This window comes from Pygocentrus nattereri, chromosome 23 (assembly GCF_015220715.1).
Source record: "Pygocentrus nattereri isolate fPygNat1 chromosome 23, fPygNat1.pri, whole genome shotgun sequence".
In the NCBI taxonomy this organism is placed as follows: Eukaryota; Metazoa; Chordata; class Actinopteri; order Characiformes; family Serrasalmidae; genus Pygocentrus; species Pygocentrus nattereri.
The window spans coordinates 8,582,582-8,605,273 of record NC_051233.1 but is presented as its reverse complement, the minus strand read 5'-3'; the positions used below and the strand labels follow the sequence as shown (position 1 = coordinate 8,605,273).

Sequence of the window (22,692 nt, the reverse complement as noted above, 5' to 3'; positions counted from 1 at the left end):
GATAGTATTCCAGTGATGTCACAATCGTGCTGCTGCCATTTCGGACGGAGGCATCGACTTCATTCTGCAGTGCTGTGGCTAGATAATAAAGTCATAACAGATCCAGCAAAGGCAGTAAAACATGTTTTTTAATCTGGATTACTTTTTTATTCTCATTTTTAAAGTGCATTAACACATATATTTGAATTTCTTTGATTTTATTTGGCCCTGTGATGGACTGGCGACCTGTCCAGGGTGTATCCTGCCTTCCGCCCGAAGACTGCTGGGATAGGCTCCAGCATCCCCCCGCGACCCTGACGGAGAAGTGGCTTTGAAAATGGATGGATGGATGGTTGATTTTATTTGATTTGCTGCCATAGTGATATAAAAATGAACACGTCCTGCTGTGTTACTAGCACCCCATCCTAAACTGCATACTAACTCACTAAATAGCATGTAAAAATAGTGCATATAGTATTAGAAGTGCACTCATTAGTGTAGTGGGTGAAGTACAGAAGTGTGTGGTTTGGAACGCAGCGTTAGATCAGCCAGTGAGACGCATTCAACAGCTGCTCTGCTGTGCTGCTCTTTAAACATCTCCAAGAGAAAGTATGAGGTGTTTGCTGATTAAGGATTATTTATTGAGGGAAATTAATGCACTTACTGAGTTAAGCTGATGTTGGCTTTGTATTCGCCAACTTTCGTGACTGTTAATTCCATCTACGTTTAAGGTGCCTTAGTGCAACAGCAGCTCAATTTAAGGGGGAATGGAAAATTCAAATGAGAAGCTAGTGAATAAGAAGCTGACTTAAGCTGTATAAGTGTGTATGAGTTTGCTATTTAAGAGCTTTGGAGGCTACATTTATTTGTTTTTGTAAAATCTCACAGATTTTACAGGAATTTTCTGAACTTTGGAGATGTGCAGCTTATACGGATCCAATCTAGCTAATCTCGTAGCGTTTTTCTGGAGACGCATCTAAAGTGTGGTCTATTTTTCTTGTTTTTTTCTCCACCTGCAGGGCTGTATCTGCAGTAATGATGATGAGACGAGATCTATCAGAGCACAGTTACAACTCCCCTACCACCATGGCACAATCCAGTACTATGGATTTGGCTGTAGTATTCCAGGCAACATTAGCTAGACTAGACTCTAAATGTGTAACAGCAGGCAACTAGAAATGTGGACTATACGGGGAGAAATATTTCAGCAGTTTCCTTTAGTAGTACAGTAGTAATACAACTTCCTTTGGTAGACAATATAACAATATTTATCATTATCATGATAAGTTACATCACAACATGTCACAATATGCTTTTCTGATCATATTGTGGATATAATCAGTACTTAAACACGAAGGCAGGAAACACCCTGGACAGATCGCCAGTCCATCACAGGGCTGTTTGCTTACAAAGAGAGTGTAATTCGTTAGCCCTGTTTTATTGGGTTTAGTGCAGTGCAGTATGTACATTTGGACATGGAGTAATAATCATTGCATTCATAGTTTTTAAAGGTATTATTTAAAATGTAGCACAGCTATGTCTTTTCCAACTCATCGGATATCAGAAAAAAATTATAGCATGATGTATCATGTATTGTAAAAACTTTTTGTAGTATTGCATCATTACTTTTTTTGCCATATTATATATATTTACCACCATACTAGTTGAAAGTTATCTTAAAAGAAGAAAACATGAAATAATCACAAATCCAGTAGGTCATCTGATCAAAGCATGATTTCTCAGTTAGCCAGATAACTTCAGCCCAGAAAGGGAGGATTATCCAGTAGGAATGTCCCTCGGTTTTTTTCTACTGCACACGCTCGAGTTTGACTTTGTGTTAAAGTCAATAAAATATCACCTGATTGAAGTTTCAGGACCTCACAACCATTGTTATGATCCGCGAAATATCGCGATAACCGTATGTTCAGCATACACCGTGAAATCTCGCGAGAACGGTGTGGCCAGTGCTTTGCTTTCACTCGGCCTTGTTTTGGAAGCGTAAACACACCGCTGAGCAAGAAGAAGAAGGAGCCAGAAAACGCCGCTTTCTCACACTAACCACGAACCATGGCAGACACATAACCTACGGTATTTGGAGCCAATAGGTTCGGGACAAAAAAAAATCCTTCTCGCTTGTGTTGAAACGCTGCCGTGAGGAATAAACGACATTGGTTCTGTCCTTTTGGGTTTTTTGGCAAGAAGAGTTAGCGACGCGGTTGCTAACCTGACTACAAATCTGCATTAACGTTAACTAACAACTGAACCGTAAGTACACTCACAAACCAACTGAAACTGCGCTTGTAAATGTCTCTTTTGGTGGTATGAAAGAAATGTAGTGCTCTTAACTGCCCTTTGAATGATACAATACTGTTTTGGCGTTGTAGTGATGCTTTATTATTGTCAAAAATAGTAACCAAATTACCTAAAGCTTCTTAATCGCCAGCTTCTAGTGCGAAGTTTCCCGTTCCACCTTAAATGGTGCAGCAGTTATGTGAACGCAAGTCCTAGAATTGCAACTGCAGCACCTTTTAAGGAAGAACGGGAAATTGGAACGAGAGTCTGACTTCAGCCTCGGCTTGTCTGAGATGTTTCAGGTAAGTTAACTTAAAATGTGGGACAAGCACTTTAAGGTGTCTCACTTGTAAGGTGGCTGTTTAGAGTGTGTTAAATTGTGTAATATTTTATATATTCGTGTAAGTTTCAGTGCTGAAAACGTAATGTAGGCTAAGGCGTTCAGCAGTTGGGATTGTTGCCTGTTACACAACAGGCAGAAATCCTCACTTTCCCAATGCAGTCACATTTTGAAGCATGCGATTTGATCTCTTTTGCATTGTTTTGTTAGCTGCCTATGTTACAGTTTGGACTTAATGAAATGTCCCATGCAAGAAGCAAGAGAATTCTGTGCATTTGTATTTCCTAACTGTAGTGTGAACCAAGCTCCTTCAGCTTGCCTGGGAGTAGCTGAGATCATAGGCTGCTCCCTCTTTTTTGGTTATTTTCCATGCAGGGAGGATCTGTTTTCTTTCCCTTTCTTTTCTTTCATAACCTCAGAAGACACTTTGATTTAAGAAACATCACATGGCTGAATCATGCTGACTGTTAGCCTGGGGCCGCCGAATCCCCAAAAGGCAGAAACTAATCTCATCTGTTGGACGGCATCCAAAGCGTTGTAGGTTTTCTGTGGATGAAAAAGGCTGTCGTTCAAGGGAAGAAGTCCCATAGGAGAGCTGATTGTACATGTGGAGCTGTATTTATCATAATAACTCTGTTTACTTAGCATGTTTTTCATTTGCATAGGATCAAGTGGTAATAGAAATCGTGACAGCGAATATGAATATTTTTATTATTTTTCCCTTTTATGTGCATGAGTGCTCTGTGCTTCAATCTGTGGCGTGAAACTTCACTCTTGTATTTGTCTCATTTACGCATAGCAGTGAGTGAGCTGTCCTGTGAGACATGCCATGTGTGAATTCATGTGGTTACAGGAGGAAACGTCTTCAGCAACCCAAATTTCTTCATCATAAACTGAAGTTTGTTATAACGTGTTTTTCCACTGAATCCTTTTTTTTTTTTACGAATGATAAAAGCTGATGACACTTATAACACGGCAAAACCTTCACATCAAGTCCAATGCGCTTTTTTTTAAATATAAATATGGGAAGATGAGCAGGAGGAAAAAGCTTTTTGTAGTTTCTTTTAGTTCAAAGACAGAAAAAGTAATCAGCATTGGGAGTTTCATAAAAGCTGAAGCTTCTCAGGGACTCATGCTCTGCAGTGTGGTCAGAGGCTTCATACTGAAAAATTATAAAGGAGAAAACAGTCACTGGATGGAACATGAATGGGAAAGCTTGTAACACTCAACACGGCACTTGGTTTTCATTTTTATTTTTTTCCTTCAATAAAATGAGCCACTCGGCTTGCTGGTTATGCCACGAGCAGGAAGAGCTCCCCCTCAGGCTGATATGTGCATGTGCAGTGGTCAGAACAAGCTGAAAAATCACTTTTTTGGGTAATTTGAGGCAGTGGGAACAAACTGTTCAAGCTGTTTTTTATTCATTTATTATTATTATTTTATTTTATCACCGATATTCAAATATGTTTTTTAAATGTTAACATGGCTTTCGTTTAAAAAGCTGGTAGTCTGGTCTTGTATGAGTGAAAATAACTGCCTGGGGACGATACCTAGATGGCTGCTGAGTGGACAGACTTGCCTATAAGGACTTCAGAGCTCTTCACGATAAAGGAGAAAACAAACAATGAGCAATGATGAGTTTGCGTGTGGCCAATTTGGCCTCTAAAACTTTCAATGACCCAAAGTCTCAAGGCTATATTACCCCCTTTGCCGGCACATGGAAGCTGTGTTAGGTTTGCTGAATATGCAACTGTAAAGTGCTTGTGGTTTTTATTCCCAATTGGGAATGATTTTATTCCCAAATCATTGATTTTTTTCAAAGCTTATCCTCCCAGCAACTTTGGAAGATAGAGGAGCTGCATGTAAAACACAGGCAGATAAGAGCCGTTATCATGTTTATAATGGATCCAGACGTCAGGTCATTCTCATAAAAATTTCAGCTCAGCTGCCAGTTCTCCAGCTCTCGCTGTAATATCAGCATTTCTCACCACATGTTAATCCCCAGTTGACACTTTCGCAGGGCATAAGAGCACAAACAGGACCAGTAAGTTTAGCTTTATTAGCTTTGAGGAGATCTGGGAGTTTGAGTTCTTATTCGTAGCCGAAACTCGTTGTGTGTGTTATTCTCTCTTTGCCCTTGTATCTAGTGTGAGCACCCTCACAAAAAAAAGACATTCTGTGGCAAATTGACATTAAGGCCCAATCCTATTTCATATCTTTACCCCTATCCATTGTTTTTGAGTGTCCCTTTGCCCCTTGGAACTGAGTTACTGGCAAACAGAAAATTAACAGGAAATTTAGCTAGCTACCAAGAGATCAGCATACTATAAGTGATTTTTATGCTTATGAAGAAAAGGACCATAATACATTTAAACCACATTCAAATAAGAGAATACAAGAGTTATTGTATAATAGTATATTGAATTCTTCTAATTCTAAATCCTGATTCTTGTAATTTTTTAAAAGGGAAAATTTGCACATTTGTCATAATACTAACTCAAGATTCATGATGCCCCACCCTTAGATGTGAATGCGCAAAATAGAGGGGTGGGGTTAAGTGATAGGAGCAAGGGGTGAAATGGCATTGTGCGCAAGTCTGTTTAGAAATCGGTCAAGATTTTAGAGGTCGTCAAGGGTGCACCTCAGGACCTTTGGTCAAGGAACACAACTGTACCATAATCCAATGAAATTATATTTTCTAAGTTGTATTGACTCCACACGCCCCGTCTCATCTCCAGGCCTTTTATTTTATTGTTCTATTTCAAAACATTGGATTATGAAAAGGTACAAATATGTACTTTTTACCTGGCCAAACGTTTAAGGTGCACAGTTGGACTTAAAACCACTGCACAGTCGTACCTCCAGTGGAACAAGAAAACAAGAGGAAATGAAAAACAGATTTTCCATAAATAGAGCTTGATTTTCATTGGTCAGTTAAGAGCACTTATCACATCCGTTTGTCTGGGCAGTAAATAGATGAGGGATAATAAAATGAATGGAAGAGAACACAACTTATTAAATTGCTGTGGTATCAAACTCTTAAAATACGTTCCTGATTAGTATCTGAAAGAAGTTCCTTTAGAAGTTCCTTTTTAATCTGAAATGGAGCTTCTCTCTGGCTCGTCTTGCGTCGACCCAGATATAAATGCAGAAGCTGGTCTCAGATGAGCAGTATTGTTCCGTTGCTTTAAGCCGTCCAGTTTGGACTTGTTCTTGAAGGATGACTGGATGCTGGATGAGCAGGAGCTTTTCTGACTGTTTGCTGAATCACTCAGCATGGTTTCATTTCTTTGAAGTCTTATGACTCAGGAAGCAGGTGCTGGTCTCTAGATCGATTTCTTAATAATGGGCCCCTAGCACACACACCGCACTGCACTACAATAACGGTTCTTGTCTGGGATGTCTGGTTCTCGGAAGATGACCGTTATAATTGAAACATTAAACATTGTGGAGGTTCTTTAAACTTTAAAAAAGGTTCTTGTTCATCTTGTTTACAGACATAATTCTATAAACCTGTACAAAGTCCATGAATCCACCCAGGAACCATGCTAGGTCTGTCATTTGGTTCTTTGAGAAAGCAGTAGCAGTTCTTAATTTGAATTGAGCCTTTATTTTTAAGAGTTAACTTAAAAATAAAAGTATTCTGATCTGCCTAAGTGCCGGTGTGACTGTGGGAGTGGTTCATATTTTGCCAAGGGCAGCTTTACCGCACTGGACCGCAGGAAATGAGCTACAGAGCATTTTTGAGTGGTGTGTTTAAGCAATAAGACAAAAACAGTCCACATTTTCCCCCCATGCTCCAAATGCAGTTCAACATTCGAATATGTTTGTTTTCTGAATTTTACTCTTTAGATTCAGCCCTGGACCTACGAGGCTAATGTAGCTAACAAGTTCTAAAATATATAGGTTACTTCACGCTCTTAAAAAAACGTATTCTTCAAGGGTTCTTGAGTAAAAAAATGGTTCTGTAAAGAACTTTGAAAATTAAAGGACCCTTTGTGTTCTTTACATCATTCTTTTAATGTTCTGTATATGGTTCCACATTGAACCTTTTTGACGAGTTCCATGTAGCGTGCGAAAGGTTTCTGCTATCCTTATGATATCAAGCTTGTAACATTTTAAAAGACCCATTTTGGTTCTAGATAAAACATTTTTTCAAAAAGGTTATGTATAGAACCATCTACAGAACATTCTCCATCAATCTGAAGAACCATTTCACACAAGTCTTGCAAAGGGATCTTTGAATGTTCATAGTTCATACAGAACTATTTATTTGGTAAAGAACTCTTGAAGAACCATCTTTTTAAAGTTTGCACAGGATGGTTTTTTTTTTTTTTACCCCTTAGAAAATCAACACAGGCATGGAATTAGACCAGGGAAGCCCGAACGTTTGCACACAGCTGAACGGCTCCTCATTCAGCAAGAGAGGAGCTGATCTTTTATGACTAGAACTTTAGGCTCATTGACTATATTTGAGGTGAAACAGTGAGGATAGGTTTTGATCTTTGGACAGCAGTTACTTTACCAGTAAATGCCTTTTAAAGAACTGAGCTCTTCAGATGCAAATCCTGAGGCTCGCTGTTTGTCACATGCGTGACTATGAGCTGTAAGTATGTAGGACATAACGTCCGTTTTTTCAGCACCTTTTCTGTAAGACAGAGGCTGAACTGTAAACAAGGAATTACTTAAACATTGATTGCCTACCTGCACCATCCAAAACACATTCAATGAATATTAAAAGAACCTTTTTCAAAAAGGTTCTGTATAGAACCATCTACAGAACATTTCTCCATCCATTTGTTAAAATAAAACAAGATCAACTCGAACCTTATAAATCTGCAGCGGCCAGGCTTAAATTGTCCTAAAGATGGTTCTTTAGTAATAAATAAATAAATATTCATATTCTATTAAAAAGTCATAAACACTCAAAGAACCCTTTGCATTGAAGGGTACTTTGCATCATGAAAGGGCATTAGATGATTCTGTACAGAAACCTTTTTGACAAGCAAAAAAGGCACGCAGAAGGGTTTTTCTATTCATACGATGTCAAGCTTGTAACAGTAGAACCCTTTTCAAAAATCTACCATCTACAGAAAATTCTCCAGCAAAACCTATTTGAATATTAAAAGATTTACATTCATTGGAACTTTTACATTTATTTATTAAATTGCATTATTTGTAAATAGAATTACTACCATCCACAACATGCAGTACCGTAGCTGTTATGTTCTTTTATATTCACCTTTATAGTTTCCTTTTTTTTATCATTTTAAATTCTATAGTCTTTCCTTTTAATGTTTTGCACTTTCTTTTAGCTGATATTTTTTGTTTTATTCGTAGTTTAATGTATTTTTTTTAAAGCACCGTTTGGATTGCTGCCCTGTTTGTATTGTCCTCTTTGCAATGCAGGTAAAGTATCTTAACAGTTATTCATCCCCAGCAAGCGAGACAGGGTTCAGTGCCAGAGCAGAGTGGCCCTCGTTAGGCTTCTAATGGTTTGTGTTGGAAATGTAATGACGTCTCTTTTGCGCTTTGTGTATGTTTGAGGTAATATAATGTGTAATAATTCCGTCATCACAGCTCTCAACAATGTGTGTATTATGGAAACTTAGGCTATATTGCAATAGCATTAAAACTTTCTTTAGTAAAGAAAATGGTTCTATATGGAACCATGAAGAATCAGAGAACCCTTTGTATAATTATATGGTTCTTTGAAATATTAAATGTTCTTCAGATTGATAGTGTATGATATATGGTTCTAAGTAGAACCGTCTGTAACTACAGAAGAGCACTTTGGGGTGCTATATAGAAAATGCACTGTACAGAACAATCTGCAGCGCATTCACTGTCAGTCTGACAAACCCATTCATGATGTGAAGAACCCCTTAATCATGCAAAGGGTTCTGTTCTATATAGAACCATTTTCTTTACTAAACAACCCTTGAAGAACAATTTTTTTAAGAGGGTAGGAGAATTTAACACTAGTCCCTGCTGATTCATAGAAAAGGTTCAAGCTCAACTTTTTAAAAACTGATTAATGGTGACAGTTCTAATTTATATCTAATCATTTTTGGCCTTTAATATCTAATTAATTCTAAGACCTGATAATTGTCTTTCCCTTCATTTCTGTCCTTGAATCTGTTACCTGCTGTGTGTTTCTCTCGGTGTTTATTTGTGACTCTGCATGTCGTTGGCAGTTTCTGTGGTTGGCTGTCGTAACAGAGTCCTTCCTGCTGGACTGGTTTGAGGGAACAGAGCTCAGAGTTAACTCCCGAAGCCTCATCTAGCTGAGGCTTGGTCCTAATGGTTGTTGCATTAGCTGGCATCCGGGCCCTTCTTGTATTGTTTACAGTGCTTAAAAACAATAGGCTACACTAATTGGCCACCGGAAGTGTATACAATCTGTGCAAACATGCAAATACCTCTTTGTCAGAACTTACTGAATGTATATCTTGGGGCTTGCGCTGTGATGGCTGTTTTAAAATGGTTCAGGTTATAGGTTATTTCAAGCATTTGTGGTTGTTTTACTGGATTGAAAACTGTTTACATTTTTACAGCTTAACCCTCTAGGGGTCGACGAACGTCAAATTAGACGTTTCTCAATGCTTCTGTTAATATCTTTGTGATAATCCAGCATAGAAATACTGTTCAAACATTTTCTAAATCTGTTGAGTCACCCGTTCCATTAGAGATAAGAAAAGAATCTATGCACACTCAAGAGCACCAAGGTGAGAACAGTTCTATGGTTTGAGAACACGTCATGAATCTGAATTAAGCCTTTTCCTTAGGACCTTCCTCAGGAACACATTTAAGAAAAAACTTATGAAGATATAGGGGAATGAGGTCCAATGATTATATTTGGGACCATAAACACTCAAAGAACCATTTCCGTGCTTGAATGGTTCGTTACATGGTGAAATGGAATTTCATGTTGATGGATAATGTTTTGTGTATGGTTCTGTATTGCACCAAAGAGGGTTCTGCTGTTGTACAGTAGAAGAACCAGTTTTATTATATATTTTAGAGCCCTTTCCAAAAGTGTTTTATGGTCCCAAATAAAATCACTGGGCCTCATTCTCCGATATGGTTCTTTGAGTGTGTATGATTCAATTTACTGATTCCTCTGATCATCCACACCTGATTCAGCTAAACATGATCACAAGGACAATCCAATATGTTTGAGCAGGAAAAGTCTTGTTGTGGTGTTTTTGTAATCATGCTTTTCTCCGTGTCTGTGTCTCAGCTGCTTCACAGGCCCTGAAGGACAAAATGTGCCCCAAGATAAAGTAGTTTCTTATCTGTGGTTCAGGGTTCTAATAGTCCAGTAGCCTCTGACAGGTCAGTACCCCCCACAATGGATAAACATGGCTGTAGATAACAAAGCCATGTGATAGACAGGCCATGCTGTGGTGTCTTGGAGTTAAGATCCTCCACCTGCAAGGGAAGTGAGCGTGTTTATTTAGTTTGGAGTCTCTGTAACTCCTCCCACTAAAGAGCCTCATCTATGTTCTTTGTTTTCCTCCATAGGGTTTCAAATTTAAGTAGACCGATTAGCTTCCCTGTTCATGCAAATGTAATTGCTGCATCATACGAAGCAAAAAACTGCCTGATGTTTCAGAACAAGGAAAAGAATGCTAATTAACTTCAAAAGATTTGAAGGTGCACTAATTGTTCACAGCGTGTAATGATCTCCATAGTAAAGTGTTGGATACTTAGGAAAGAATGGATACTTCTGGACACATATTGTATAAAATAGTGAATACTGACCAGCATATTGTTTTCCTTTGGGTGTAATTATTTACAAAATTCTACCTTACATTAATCTCTCTCCCTCTCTCTCCCTCTCTCTCCCTCTCTCTCCCTTTCTCTCCCTTTCTCTCCCTTTCTCTCCCTTTCTCTCCCTTTCTCTCCCTCTCTCTCCCTCTCTCTCCCTCTCTCCCTCTCTCTCCCTCTCTCTCCCTCTCTCTCCCTCTCTCTCCCTCTCTCTCCCTCTCTCTCCCTCTCTCTCCCTCTCTCTCCTTCTCTCTCCCTCAGTCCTCCTGTGTATCAGGATGGTGTGTGCAGGTCTCTCATGTTTGGGGACTCCACTGGGGGTTGTGATATTTACCCTCTGCTGCATCCTGGCACCATCTCCTGGACAGGCCTTCATCTTCGCTGTGAGTGTATTTATTTATTTATTTTTTTATTTATAGTTTAACATGTTTAGAAAAATATACATGTACATAACATTTGCACAGGCTGCTATTTAATTTATTTTATGTAATTTCAATTCCACAAATAAACAGTGTTTGTGCACTAAAATGTGCAGATGTGTGTCCTCTGTAGAGGATGTGTACTCAAACGTTTACATAGGAGTGTGTTATCATTAATATTTTTATTGTTCGTTGTCACCCAGCAGTAGTGAAGGTTTAGTGTTGTGGAGAATTGACCTGCTCTGTGTCTGTGTGTCCCTCTTGTTGCAGCACTATGGTAACATGACCTCGATGCTGCTGGAGGATCTGCCTGCTCTCTTCGGCTCTCCGCTGCCCAAGGATGGAGTGATGGTAAACAGAAGGAAAGGAGGAAGACACAGATGCTGTATTTTACTGGCATTAAAATAATGTCTCCTCCAGAAAAAAAAACTTCCTGTTGATTTGTACAACCTTTTTTTTTCGTGTTGTTACTTTGTGTTCAATGCTTGAGGGGAAAGTACTATTGCAAACCTTGTATTGGCCAGTCATGCATTTACTTTTACCGAAGATTTTTTTTCTTTGTTGTGAAAAGTAAAATAAAACAAAATTAAATATTTGTTTTATTATTTGATTTTTTTTTTTGTTTTATTTGGTTCACATGCCTTACTCTAATTCTCTCTCTCTCTCTCTCTCTCTCTCTCTCTCTCTCTCTCTCTCTCTCTCTCTCTCTCTCTCTCTCTTGCTCTCGCGCGCTCTCTCTCTCTCTCAGGGTTTGTTGGTTGAGTCACATCCACTGAATGCCTGCGCTCCTATACGTCCTCCTCCAGTGTCTCCAACTCCCTCTGTTCCAAACGGCACCGCTAAATATGTTGTCCTGATCCGTCGCTATGACTGCAACTTTGACATCAAAGTTAGCACCAGATTATTGAAAATGATGCACTCATATTAACCTCTAAGGTTTGGCAAGTGTATAACACAATACAATATTTTGTGATACGTGGAACATCATGATAGATGAGTATGATTTTGTAAATGCAACATTATCATATACAGCAATAGATTCATTGAAACGGGCCAGTTCTGGCAATTATCTAAAATTATTATTTTAAAAAATTCTATTATTAATATTATAAGTAAAATGTGCATCCAATACTGATGTCTGAATAAAGAAAAACTAGCATCAAAAAGAGGGCTGAAGGGATTAAATATCAGCAAGATTGGGGGAAACGTATGTATTGTTTACATAAGTGCTCTAAAATGGGCTATAATGTTCATATGATCCACACTGTCATTCTGACAGACTGTAATACACTACAGGAAATGTAGGTGATGGCTTTCAGTTATAGAAGTAAACACTAGAATTGCAACCATAGTCTGAAGCACTGATTGTCATGAATGTATTTCTGTCCATTTATTTGTAGACCTGTTTTTTTTTTTTTTTACCTGAGTTTCATTTCTCTTTTTATCTCTGTGCAGGTGCTGCACGCTCAGCAGGCCGGTTACAGTGCAGCCATTATCCACAACATGTATTCCAACACACTGCTGAACATGAACTACAGCAATGGTGAGACACACAAACGAAATATTCCAACAATCAATGTTTAAAGGGTCAGTGAAAATTACATATTGCTCACTTTTTCGTTTCTTTGAACTTCTTTGAATTCTTTGAATGTTTTATTCACACTACAATCCATGCAGTCCCTGTATTGACATTAAGCTGCAAAAACAACCCGATTTTAATTAGGTTTTGTGAGGTCACAAAAAACAACTCCATTACTCCCACCTATTCATCGTACAGTCTACATTTTGCCTCCCCTTTTCACAGTGCAGTTAGGAATATTTCTACCCAAAGTTCTTTTTAGTCTTTAAGACACAGTAACAAAAGCAGCCTATATAATTCTAAGGGATTTCATAAGTGGGCCTGAGTGGGGGAAAATACAAGAGAAATGTAGGATATGGGTCCTTTTAAGGGACTCTCTGGTATTGTCCAACCTAATCTGCCATGTCTTTATTAGTATAGACCAACACAATAGTCAATAATTTAGATAAATATGTATATTTTAAGCCAGGGAGAAGTTGCTGCAGTGTTAGAGCAGCTGGCCTTCAGGAGATGAAGACTACACAATGTAGGTAAAACTGTCACATAACTTTGTTTAAGGCGGAAATTGTCTGATTGTGTCTGCGTGCATGTGTTGCAGAGACCATCGCAGATATGATTGAGATCCCCTCTGTGTTCACCAGCTATTATGCCTCCCAGATCCTCCGCAGCTTCATCTTACCAGAGAAGGGGTGAGATACGAACACAGAAACAGAAAACAAAGCCAGCCATCTTCCCCACAGAGAGTCCCAGTTCTTTGTTTGAGATAACAGAAAAAGCTTAAGGAGGTTATACTACTTCATGGGCATGGGATTTTATGGCCCATAAATAAATATAAAATTGATAACTATGTGTTACTACAGGCTGATGATGCACAGAGAGATGATTAATTCTGAGTAATTATTTGTTTCATTTGTTCAAATTTATCCCTAAAAAAAATACATTTTGTGTTTGAATAATTTCCGTTTTTTCCTGATCCTCAACAATAAGTATTTATACATATACATTGTGTTATACTTAGTGATTTACTTGTATCACTGATACTGTGTGAAGCAAGTAGAGTGTAGCAGTGCTGTGCTCATAAACAAATGTGAGTATATAAAGCGTAGACATTGTCTGAACATGATGGTCTACTCAAATGTACAAGGAACAAGATTTCTGAAGTCACACAGTGTCTGTCTGGCTTTAGAGGACATTCAGCTTCAGCTCAACCACTCAGTCAAAATATTTTGGCGTAAAACTTCATACAAGAGCTCCTCAGATTGGCCTCAGATATGACTCCTGCTGTGCTACAAAGACTTTTGTTGAAAGACAAGTGAGTATCAGAACTTTGAAACACACTTACTTACAACTAATACGAAACAAAACCTGCTCCTCTTCATTGCAGTGCTACTCAATCTAAGGTAACATAGCTGAGGTAGTGGGGATCGCTATGTCAGTAAAATATCTTTGAGAAGGGAAATTATTTCCCAGCTCCAAAGTGTGTAACATAGTGCGAAAGCCCTGGTTCTCAACGACTGAGAACTGGTGTGCAGATTGCGGGTCACATAGCAACGCAGTCTTGCCTAGCTAGTAGCGAACGAAAAGGCAAAGAGAGATTTAAGACGAACATTTGGAGATGAATGGACTTATTTGCATTTATAAGCAGCGCAGTTGGTTTCCTGGTACGTTAAATCTGCAACAAGAGACTGTCAAACAGTTAAAAGTTGTAAAGATGAAGTTCTCTCCCAGATTTTGCCATTCCACCTTAAATGGTGCTGCATTTACATTCTGGTGCCTCAGTCAGTATTTAAGGTGGAATGGGAAAATTCAAACAAGAAGCTGGTGAATAAGAAGCGACTGCAGCCCTGTACAAATAATCGCACGTTGAGAGGCATTTTACAAGAAACTGTTGTACGTTTGAGTAAAGTTTTCTGGTGGAGATGAGAGAAAAGTGGCTATAGCTTAAAACTTAAAGCAGAGCAAAGTAAATCTGCGTTTTTATTTATATTTTTTAGCCTATACTGGGCCATCAGCGCATACTGAGACCTATTGGACATAAAATGTTGTGGCTTCCAAGGTGTTTTCATTTTTGTTGAAAGGACAAAATGGCTCTTCTTATCATTTGGGTTGTGATTCCTGATCTAACCTGCCTTTTAATGCAGAGGGAGCCGGTCGGATTTTTCGCTCATCCAGTTGTGTTTTTGATATGCACAGACTGTCCGGGCGCTGCACTTACCCACTTCCAAGTTCTGCCTTTTGCATCAACATTACATTATAAATTAAAATTTAGAAAATCAATTTTTGACATTTGTAAATCGATTCAGAATTGTCCACATCCGCATCGCACTGTGTCTAAGAATATATTTTTCCCCCAGGCCTAACTAAAAATATTTTACTCATAATTGTACTCTGAACAAAAATGGTAGTGATGCGTCTCTAGTCATACTGTTCATGTTTGTATTGTGTCTGCATGTGTGTAGACAAGCATATATAGATTCACGCAAAAAACACATCCTGACTCTGTCACCCAGAACCATGTCATGATTCAGTGAATTTGCCTTGTTCAGAAAGGAAGCAGCACTTCCTGTTACATGCAGTAAATATCAGTATTTCTCCTCTCCAAAATGGGGGAAATGCCTTATTTTTAAATCTGTGGCTGGCCTAGGGAAGTTTGTGTTCTCTGATGGATGTTACTAAAGTGCTGGTTTGTGCCTTTTATTGTGGTTTTCATTGTATGATGACTGTTGTTTTGTTTTGTTTTTTTTTCCCTCCAAATCCTCAATATACCCCACCAATTAGCATCGTACTAACTGCATACCTAAACAATCACACAGTTGTCTCAAACAGTGTGGAGTTGTTCAGTAATCTCTGATGGACTTAAGTGGTTTCTAACACTGTATAACGCACTGTTATCTCTTAATATGAACAGCAATAGGTTAAATAGATAAAACTGTATTAGCAGCCAGTCTGAAGCATCAGCTTTTTATATACACCAAACTTGTCTCGGTTCATCAACTGCATTTGGTGTAGAATTTTATAAATTTGATTCTTCATCTACTTGTCATTTAAATTAGGGTTAAAAAACAGGTTTTTTGAAACTGTCAGTGCAAAGTAGCCTGTTTTCCTTTCCTGAGATATGAAGATTGACATATGCAATCACAACTACCCTTTCTGGAATAATCATAATGGTCACTTCGGGAACCTAAGGAACTCTTGTGTTTATGATGTCGTAACGAAACCTACATTCCACAAGACTTCAGACAGCCACCTCCTTTTCACTTTCTCACTGTCCATTGCCGTGTTATCATTGGAGGACAGCAGTGCCTGCAAAGCTAATGATTGACTCTGTCTGCATGTGTTTAGCTTTGGTGCTGGTGGGGCTGATCGAGCCAGATATAATGACGTCTGTGGACTACCGCCTGATGTGGGTTCTGATGGTGCTGTATTTTCTCTGCAGGGCCTACGTCATCCTGAAACCGGATTTCTCCTTCCCACTCACCTACTATCTCATCCCCTTCACTGGTGTTGTGGGCCTCATCTTCATTGTCATGGTTATCATACTGGTGAGAGATTAAAATATTATGTAGTATAAACTGAGATTCAGACCTTGTTTGTTTACCAAGAACAGATTATCCACTTTATCTGGCTTGAAGCTTGACCCCTTAATGTCGTGTGCCAGAAAGTAAGTTCTGATTGTTATGTCACAGTACATGGAGGTTGGGTTGCCTCTGTGCAGTCTTACTAAACACAGAGTTGCATGCTGCCTGAAATTAGGTTAAATTTCTCCTTTTAAAACGTAAGACGTTTTTGTAACATAAGCTCGTCATCCACTGTTTTTAGCGGCACGCTTCAAAAGTGTTACCTTTTTGAACTGTTGTTCAAATTCTATTTTTTTTTGCTGTTAGCACCAATCAAACAATTCATTATTTGTCGGTTAGTGGTTATTCAGTTAATGGCTTACATCCCTAGTTGGGACAAAGTTCTTCTTGATCTTGATGAACAGATGTTTAATGCCTGCATAGTATATGCAATCATATGAAAAATGTGCATGCCCCTGGACACATTACATGTTCTAAATGATAAGTTAACATGTTTTATTGTTTTGCATATGACTGTGTATATAGTATTTCTAGATGTAGGGTGTGTGTGTGTGTGTGTGTGTGTGTGTGTGTGTGTGTGTGTGTGTGTATATATATATATATATATATATATACACCACTTTGTGAACAACTGCGTGAGCAAATAGTCCAACAGTTTAAGAACAACATTTCTCAACGTGCAATTGCAAGGAATTTAGGGATTTCATCATCTACAGTCCATAATATCATCGAAAGATTCAGAGAATCTGGAGAAATCTCTGCAAGTAAGCAGCAAGGCAGAAAACCAACATTGAATGCCCGTGACCTTCGACCCCTCAGGCAGCACTACATTAAAAACCGACATCATTCTGTAACAGATATTCCCACATGGGCTCAGGAACACTTCAGAAAACCACTGTCAGTGAACACAGTTGCTCCATCTGTGCAAGTTAAAACTCTGCCATGCAAAGCGAAAGCCATATCAACAACACCCAGAAATGCTGCCGGCTTCTCTGGGCCCGAGCTCATCTGAGATGGACTGACGCAAAGTGGAAAAGTGTCCTGTGGTCTGACGAGTCCACATTTCAAACATCGTGTCCTCAGGGCCAAAGAGGAAAAGGACTGTCCGGATTGTTTTCAGCGCAAAGTTCAAAAGCCAGCATCTCTGATGTTATGGGGGTGTGTTAGTGCCCATGGCAGGGGGAACTGACACATCTGTGAAGGCACCATTAATACTGAAAGGTACATACAGGTTTTGGAGCAACATATGCTGCCATCCAAGCAACGTCTTTTTCAGGGATGTCCTGCTTATTTCAGCAAGACAATGCCAAGCCACATTCTGCACGTGTTACAACAGCGTGGCTTCGTAGTAAAAGAGTGCGGGTACTAGACTGGCCTGCCTGCAGTCCAGACCTGTCTCCCATTGAAAATGTGTGGCGAATTATGAAGCGCAAAATATGACAACGGAGACCCCGGACTGTTGAGCAACTGAAGTTGTACATCAAGCAAGAATCGGAAATAATTCTACCTACAAAGCTTCAACAATTAGTGTCCTCAGTTCCCAAACGCTTATTGAGTGTTAAAAGCAAAGGTGATGTAACACAGTGGTAAACACGCCCCTGTCCCAACTTCTTTGGAACGTGTTGCAGGCATCAAATTCAAAATGAGTGAATATTTGCAAAAAACACAAAAGTTTGTCCGTTTGAACATTAATTGTCTTGTCTTTGTAGTGTATTCATATCGTATATCGCTGTTTTTGGAAGAAAACCTTGTATGTATTTCCCCTATTGTAGGACTAATAAAGCATTGTCTTATCTTTTCTGAGATGTCTGCCACAGTGACATTTGTTCAGTAAAGAGTGTGTCTGTGTGTGTGTGCAGGTTGTGCGCTGTGTACAGTACAGGAAGAGGCTGAGAAAGAACAGACTGACAAAAGAGCAGCTGAGAAAGATCCCCATCCACAAGTTCACTAAAGGTAAGACACATCTGGCTTAGCATTTCCACAGAGTGCGCTGTTTACACTGTTCTAGTTTATATTATTATATTATATATAAGTGTGGATTTGCTGACCCCTGAAATGCAGCACCTGTGTGAGTGCTGCAGGTTAAAACAGCATTTAGCCATTTTAGTACAGTTAGCTGGTGCAGTAACATGAATATGAATAAATCAAGAAGTACAATGAATAACACTTGGAGAGAAGCTAGGGGGTGACAGAGTCCCTTGGTACAGCTACTGATTGTTGGAATTATTCTTTTTGTTTCTGTCCTGTCTCTCTCAGGTGATGAATATGACGTGTGCGCTATTTGTCTGGATGAATATGAGGAGGGGGATAAGCTGCGAGTTCTGCCATGTTCACATGGTAAATAAACTTGTGTATGGTTGTAGGGTTGCATTGATCATGAGTTTATATGGCTGATTCCAATTTCTTGATCAGCTCACTTCATTTTTAGTAGCCTTTTCTTAATCTAAAACAGAGTGTGTGGACTCTGTAAACACAAACACACATTCCCAGCACTTTCTGTCAACCATTGTAGCAATTTTATTAGTTAAAATTGCATTTTTAATTATAAATTAAAAATCAGTTGCCTATTTAAATGACATGAATCAAGTAAAGGGCTTCTGGAGAGCGGGGGGTGCTGGAGCCTATCCCAGCAAGCATTGGGCGGAAGGCAGGATACACCCTGGACAAGTCGCCAGTCCGTCACAGACAGACAGACACATTCACTCACACCTAGGGGCAATGTAGTATCTCCAATTGGCCTAACTGCACGTATTTGGGCTGTGGGGGGGAAAACAGAGTACCCAGAGGAAACCCATGCAGACACAAGGGAAATCATGCAATCTCCACACGGAAAGGACCCTGGTCTCCCGGCTGGGGAATCGAGCCCAGGCCCTACTTACTGTGAGGCGTTAGCACTGCCCACCATGCCACTGTGCCAACCTCTTTAAATAAATAAATAAATAAAATAAAAACACGTAAATTAAAGTGAAGTAAACAATAAGGATAATAAATTGACTGATACCATGTTAGAAGCAAAGATCTTGCATTTCTTTTGTAATTGAACAAGCACACAGTCCCATCATCCCCTACACTTCCTGTAGTGTGCTACAGTCTGTCAGTGTTAAAAGGGTTATAGATCACTTTTTAAATAAAACAATCAATGCCATGTTGCCACCTACACTTCCCGTCGTGTATTACTTTCTGTCAGAATGATTCTGTGAATCTTATGACTGTTCTATGGATTTTGTTCTTAAAAGTTTCTTCACATTTTTCATAATCAAAATTGTAGATGAGTTATCGTTAGTCATAAACCTCTTGTACTAATCTTTGCAGTCCTAACTTGTGATTTATAAATTATTTATTTATTTGTTTATTTTTTGTATGTCATTTCTCAGCCTATCACTGCAAGTGTGTGGACCCCTGGCTCACGCAGACCAAGAAAACGTGTCCTGTCTGTAAGCAGCGCGTGACCCGCTCAAACCCAGAATATTCAGAGTCCTCCGACTCGGACGAAGAGGCTGCATCCCACAGGGGGGATGATGACGGAGGCGTAGCTTCAGGGGGTGGGGAGTCAGAGCGCACTCCTTTGCTCCGTGCCTCCAACCCCTCATCACCGTCCTCCGAGAGCCCCCCAGCCACCACCTATGACTCCACCGTCAACACAGTACCAGCTGTCACCACGGTAACAACCTCTGCACAGTGCCTAACACGGGATTCACCCTTGCTGGGATACGAAGGGTATTACTCTCCCATTGAAGGTTCAGAAGAAGACACAGAGGAGGAGGAGGATGAAGAAAATGTTCACCCCTCTGATGATGATACGGCACAGCTTATTGGCCGTGGAGCCGTTGGGGTGTGAGAGCAGCTGCCCTGTAGAAAGAGAGATTAAAAAAAACAAGCAGATTGTTCTTTTGGTCATTTTTTTTTTTTGTAAAACGGTCAATGTTCTTATTTTCTGGGGACCGTTTTGCTGTAAAGAAAAGCCACAGCAAAGTTACAATAACGTGGAGGGTGGATGCACTTTGGTGGCCCCAGTTTTCTACACACAACTGTAGTCACGCTGACCTGTAGAATATAAAATAAACCGCCGCCCCCTTGAGGTAAAAGATGCCTGACTGGCGCAGGCTGCCGCGAATTGAGAAGGCTGTGATTAATGGAAAATAACAGCCGTAGTTTTATTTTTTTTTTCTGTTACCGGCATGGTTTTTGTTTAGAGGCTCTTGTTTAGAGAGCAATGCCTGTGTTTGTAGGGAGAAAGAAACGCGCTACAGCACAGCGCTGCAGTGCAATACAGACCTGATGCCAGTTTGTATATGAATTTCTGTTTGTTTTTACGCGAGGTGTGCAATGATGAAGTAAATATACAGATTAGATATGTAAGTCTGCCGAGGATCACTCTTGTCTCTTTTTAGCTAACTTGTTCTTTCCTTAAAGGAGAATTCCACCGATTTCTCTAAATTTCTGAGAAATTTAGAGCTGTTTAACCTGTTATAGGAGCCAGGGGTCGCCGTCACTACAATACAAATATAGACCTTTGTAATTACTATTGAAAACAAAAACATTTAGAGTTGGACATCTGGTACCTATCACCACCACTGTGAACAATTTCTAAATAATGGATCATTTCACACCAAACCACTCTGAATAACATTGTTTAAACCTTTTAATTTATGCAGAAATTTTGAAACATTGGTGGAATTCCCCTTTATTACATCCTAATTCTGGATTAGAGATTTAGACAAGCTCATAGGGACACGTAGTCACTGAAGGTTAATAAGTGTGAGACTACATGCTTTTTTTTTTCCTTTCGTGGTTTTGTAAATGAATGTATACAAACCCTGTGTTTATTCTCCTGCTCCAAGCTTTTTACTGTCTTATAATAATATTAAAGCTTTTACTCTCCTTTGAACAAGGAATAAGATCTCATGAAGACTCTTAAAAAAGAAAAGGTGCCAAAAATGGTTCTTTTTAAGACAGAAGAACTACTTTTGTTTGCGTAAAGAAGTTTAGAGCAGATGATTTCTTTAACGTGATCGTGCCCACATCTGAAATTCTAATATAACTTTTTGAGCTCCGATGACAAAAAAAAGTTCTCATTAATTAAATTATGTGGCCGGAATGTGAGTTTATATCACTTTGTCATATTTTGGTTACATAAAAGCACGATTTTGTAAATCCAAATTTGAGTGTGAATAAAAATATGAAAATTACATGTAAATGTAATTATTTAATTACATTAAAAAATTCAAATGTGTACTGCTAGACATCTGCTTAAAGTAGAACTGCACAAGATTTCGTCATTTCCGACTCCTGAAAACGTTCTAATGTGGCATTTTTCATCAGATTTAACTGTTGGGCATGAATTGGTCAAGCAGTCATTTCTGTAAATTATTTGAAAGTTAGAGAACCTGCACATAATGAACAAGTTCTACACTAATTTGTTTTTCCTATAAACGTATGTCCCAGCCGAGAACCGTTTAGGAACCTTTATTTTTAAGAGTGAACTTCAGTGAATGAATTTGTGCCTGATGTGGAAAATTATCCTCTGGTCTCCCTTTAAACCGTGTGGTTTTGGTACTTGAACATGTACATACATACAGCTTTATTAAAACAGTGTCTGTGATGTAATTCCATGTAAAGCTACGCACCTGTATGTTTATATCTTTATAGGAATCAGAGCTAAGAGGACAAATGACAGGTGAAGGTCATTTTTTTCTGTCTTTAATGTAAGTCTAAAGCACATTTGGGTAACACTATAATTGAAGGTTTACAGTCACGGCACCTGACCACAGAACTGGGACCAATGATTTTCACTTTTTTGTTTTTGCATTTTTTCAGTTTTCTAATATGTTAGACCTGTGTCTGTGTAATCTCATTCCTAATGTGCTACACTGAAGATTTCTCTAGAGTTGTACCATCTCCGCATTCGTGCCATAAAGAGAATTTTACCTACTGACTGTATTGAGTCTGTATTTATTATGAGCGCTGAGCTCATATTCTTTAGATTATCTATGTATGTATGAATATATACAAAATGTATAGAATATAAATTAATAATGATTTTAGATAGATAGATAGATAGATAGATAGATAGATAGATAGATAGATAGATAGATAGATAGATAGATAGAGAGAGAGAGATGTTGGTGTGTGTTTAACCATTTCCAAGCCTCTCCTTGAGGAAGCCCAGTATTATATGTAGTTAAAAAGCAGCTCCTGGTTTGACCAATCAGTGCTTCAGTAAATTGAGCTCATGATGTATTTGATGATGTTAACAAGTGTCTGTGGAGGCTGGGAAGGGGTTAAGGAAAAATATTGACCCAAGAAATTCTTGTTAATTTTTATTGTTTTTATGTTTATTTGAATTATGAATATGACTTTATTCTATTGTATATTGTGATAAACTCACTGCTGAGGTAAATTGTTTAAAATTTTACTTAGATGCCTAAAACTTTCGCGCAGTGCTGTGTGTGTGTGTGTATATATATATATATATATATATATATATATATATATATATATATACACATATAAACACTGTATTTACATGCAGTAAAAATAAACATTGGTTCTTACAAGAGAAAAGCAGTTCTGTTAACTAACAATAGCGTTTTGATAACCAGCTTCACATCTTATCAAACTGCCGCTAACTTATTATGTCACTTATGCCGCTAGCCCTGTCACATAAGCTAACTGCCTCCTTTTGCTAGCATTGCCCTGCGATATGACAGAAAAGGAGGACCACCCTACCCA

At 38.8% G+C, this 22,692-nt stretch overlaps 1 protein-coding gene across 2 annotated transcripts; it reads left to right on the top strand.

Moving 5' to 3' along the window:
* Positions 1-1,941: 1,941 nt before the first annotated feature.
* Positions 1,942-21,892, top strand: rnf167 (ring finger protein 167). Of its 2 annotated transcripts, XM_037533543.1 has the most exons (11): positions 1,942-2,244; positions 9,855-9,949; positions 10,646-10,767; positions 11,074-11,154; positions 11,552-11,692; positions 12,259-12,346; positions 12,981-13,071; positions 15,819-15,924; positions 17,820-17,913; positions 18,217-18,297; positions 19,335-21,892. In XM_037533543.1, exons 3-11 carry the CDS (start codon positions 10,663-10,665, stop codon positions 19,796-19,798), a joined length of 1,251 nt encoding a protein of 416 aa, XP_037389440.1. In that variant the 5' UTR covers positions 1,942-2,244; positions 9,855-9,949; positions 10,646-10,662; the 3' UTR covers positions 19,799-21,892. The 2 variants fall into 2 exon arrangements, with proteins under 2 accessions (XP_037389440.1, XP_017558415.1); XM_017702926.2 differs by lacking the exon at positions 9,855-9,949.
* The last annotated feature ends 800 nt before the right edge of the window (positions 21,893-22,692 follow it).